The following is a 1502-nucleotide window of genomic DNA, read 5'->3' as shown; positions in this document are numbered from 1 at the left end:
TTGGCAGAAGAGGTGAGGAAGGGGTGGGGTTTCGGGGTCCAGTTACCAGCAAGTAGAGACGTGGCAACCCACTGAATTGTCCATAGACCTATTTCCCAGTTTGTCATGCTGACACAGCACAGTAAGGTCAGGAAAGGATTTAATGTCTTTTTGACTGTCCGGGAAGTGATTCAGGGATGAGGGCCCAGCACCATGTCACCAGCCAGCTCTGCACGGAGCTCGGTCTGAGAGCCAGAGGACTAGGAGAAAACTTTACATCCCTTTATGAGTAAAGAGCCGGAGCAGCCTGTCACGGATCTGTTTGGTCCTCATCCCGTAGATGATGGGATGTAGCATGGGGGGCACGAGCAGGTAGGCGTTAGCCATCAGAATCTGGAAATGTACAGCCACATTGTGGCCAAACAGGTGTGTAAGAACAGAGAAGAGACCTGGGATGTAAGAGGCTAAAATGACACAGATGTGAGAGCCGCATGTCCCAAAAGTCTTGAGCCGGGCGTCCTTTGTGTGGAGTCTGAAGATGGCCCTGAGGATCTGGATATAGGACATGGCAATAAAAAATACATCCAGACCTATCACCAAGAATGCCACAGAGAGGCCGTAGTAACTACTGACGCGGATGTCGGCGCAGGCCAGCTTCACCACAGCAATGGGATCGCAGAACGAGTCGGGGATGATGTTGGTTCTACAATATGGCCATTGCCTCGCTAGGAAGGGATAGGGCAGTACGAGTATGCCGCCGCGCAGCACCACGGCCAGGCCAATCTTGGCCACCACAGGGTGTGTCAGGATGGTGGAATGTCTCAGGGGATCACAGATGGCCACATAGCGATCCAGAGCCATGGCCACGAAGATCCCAGACTCTATCGCTGAGAAGCAGGCAACGAAGTACAGCTGGGTGAGGCAGGCACTGAACTCGATCTCCCTTGAATTGAACCAGAAGATTGCCAGCAGTTTGGGCAGGATGGATGTAGTCAGGACTAGGTCGGTGATGGCCAGCATGCAGAGGAAATAGTACATGGGCTCATGTAGGATCTTCTCCCTCTTCACAATGAAGAGGATGGTGAAGTTCCCCAAGATGGCTATGATGTACATGGCGCAGAAGGGGATGGAGAGCCAGACATGGGCCGCCTCCAGCCCAGGAATGCCCACCAGGATGAAGGTGGAGGGGTTGGTGAAGTCGGTTGTGTTGGAATCAGACATGGAGTAGGGGAGAAGGTGTCCAACTCTGAGGCAGGACGGTGTCTCCTGCATGTACCGTACTTTCCCCTGATTTCCTGTATGTGCCCAGGCTCTGGGGTGATGGTCACAATACAAAAGCCTGGATGGAGAGACAATGTTAATATGAGACACTACATGCACTACTGGAGGCTGTTCTCACACTGAGAAATGACATTTTCATTATTCAGATAAATGAATTATGAACAACTGGCCCTACTAATGCAAATTCTATATTTGATGGTGCTCCGTGCATCAACAATTCCTACATGTCGTAGTGTGGGAAA

The 1502-nt window shown here is 51.4% G+C and overlaps 1 protein-coding gene across 1 annotated transcript; it reads right to left on the bottom strand.

Annotated features, from left to right (window-relative positions):
• Nucleotides 1-252: 252 nt before the first annotated feature.
• On the bottom strand, nucleotides 253-1251 carry LOC101952937 (olfactory receptor 52R1-like). Its single transcript, XM_042846885.2, has one exon. It carries the CDS (start codon nucleotides 1249-1251, stop codon nucleotides 253-255), a length of 999 nt encoding a protein of 332 aa, XP_042702819.2.
• Between the last annotated feature and the right edge of the window lie 251 nt (nucleotides 1252-1502).

This window comes from Chrysemys picta, chromosome 1 (assembly GCF_011386835.1).
Source record: "Chrysemys picta bellii isolate R12L10 chromosome 1, ASM1138683v2, whole genome shotgun sequence".
Taxonomy (NCBI): domain Eukaryota; kingdom Metazoa; phylum Chordata; order Testudines; family Emydidae; genus Chrysemys; species Chrysemys picta.
The sequence above is the reverse complement of the archived record's forward strand: the minus strand, read 5'-3'. Positions and strand labels throughout refer to the sequence as shown.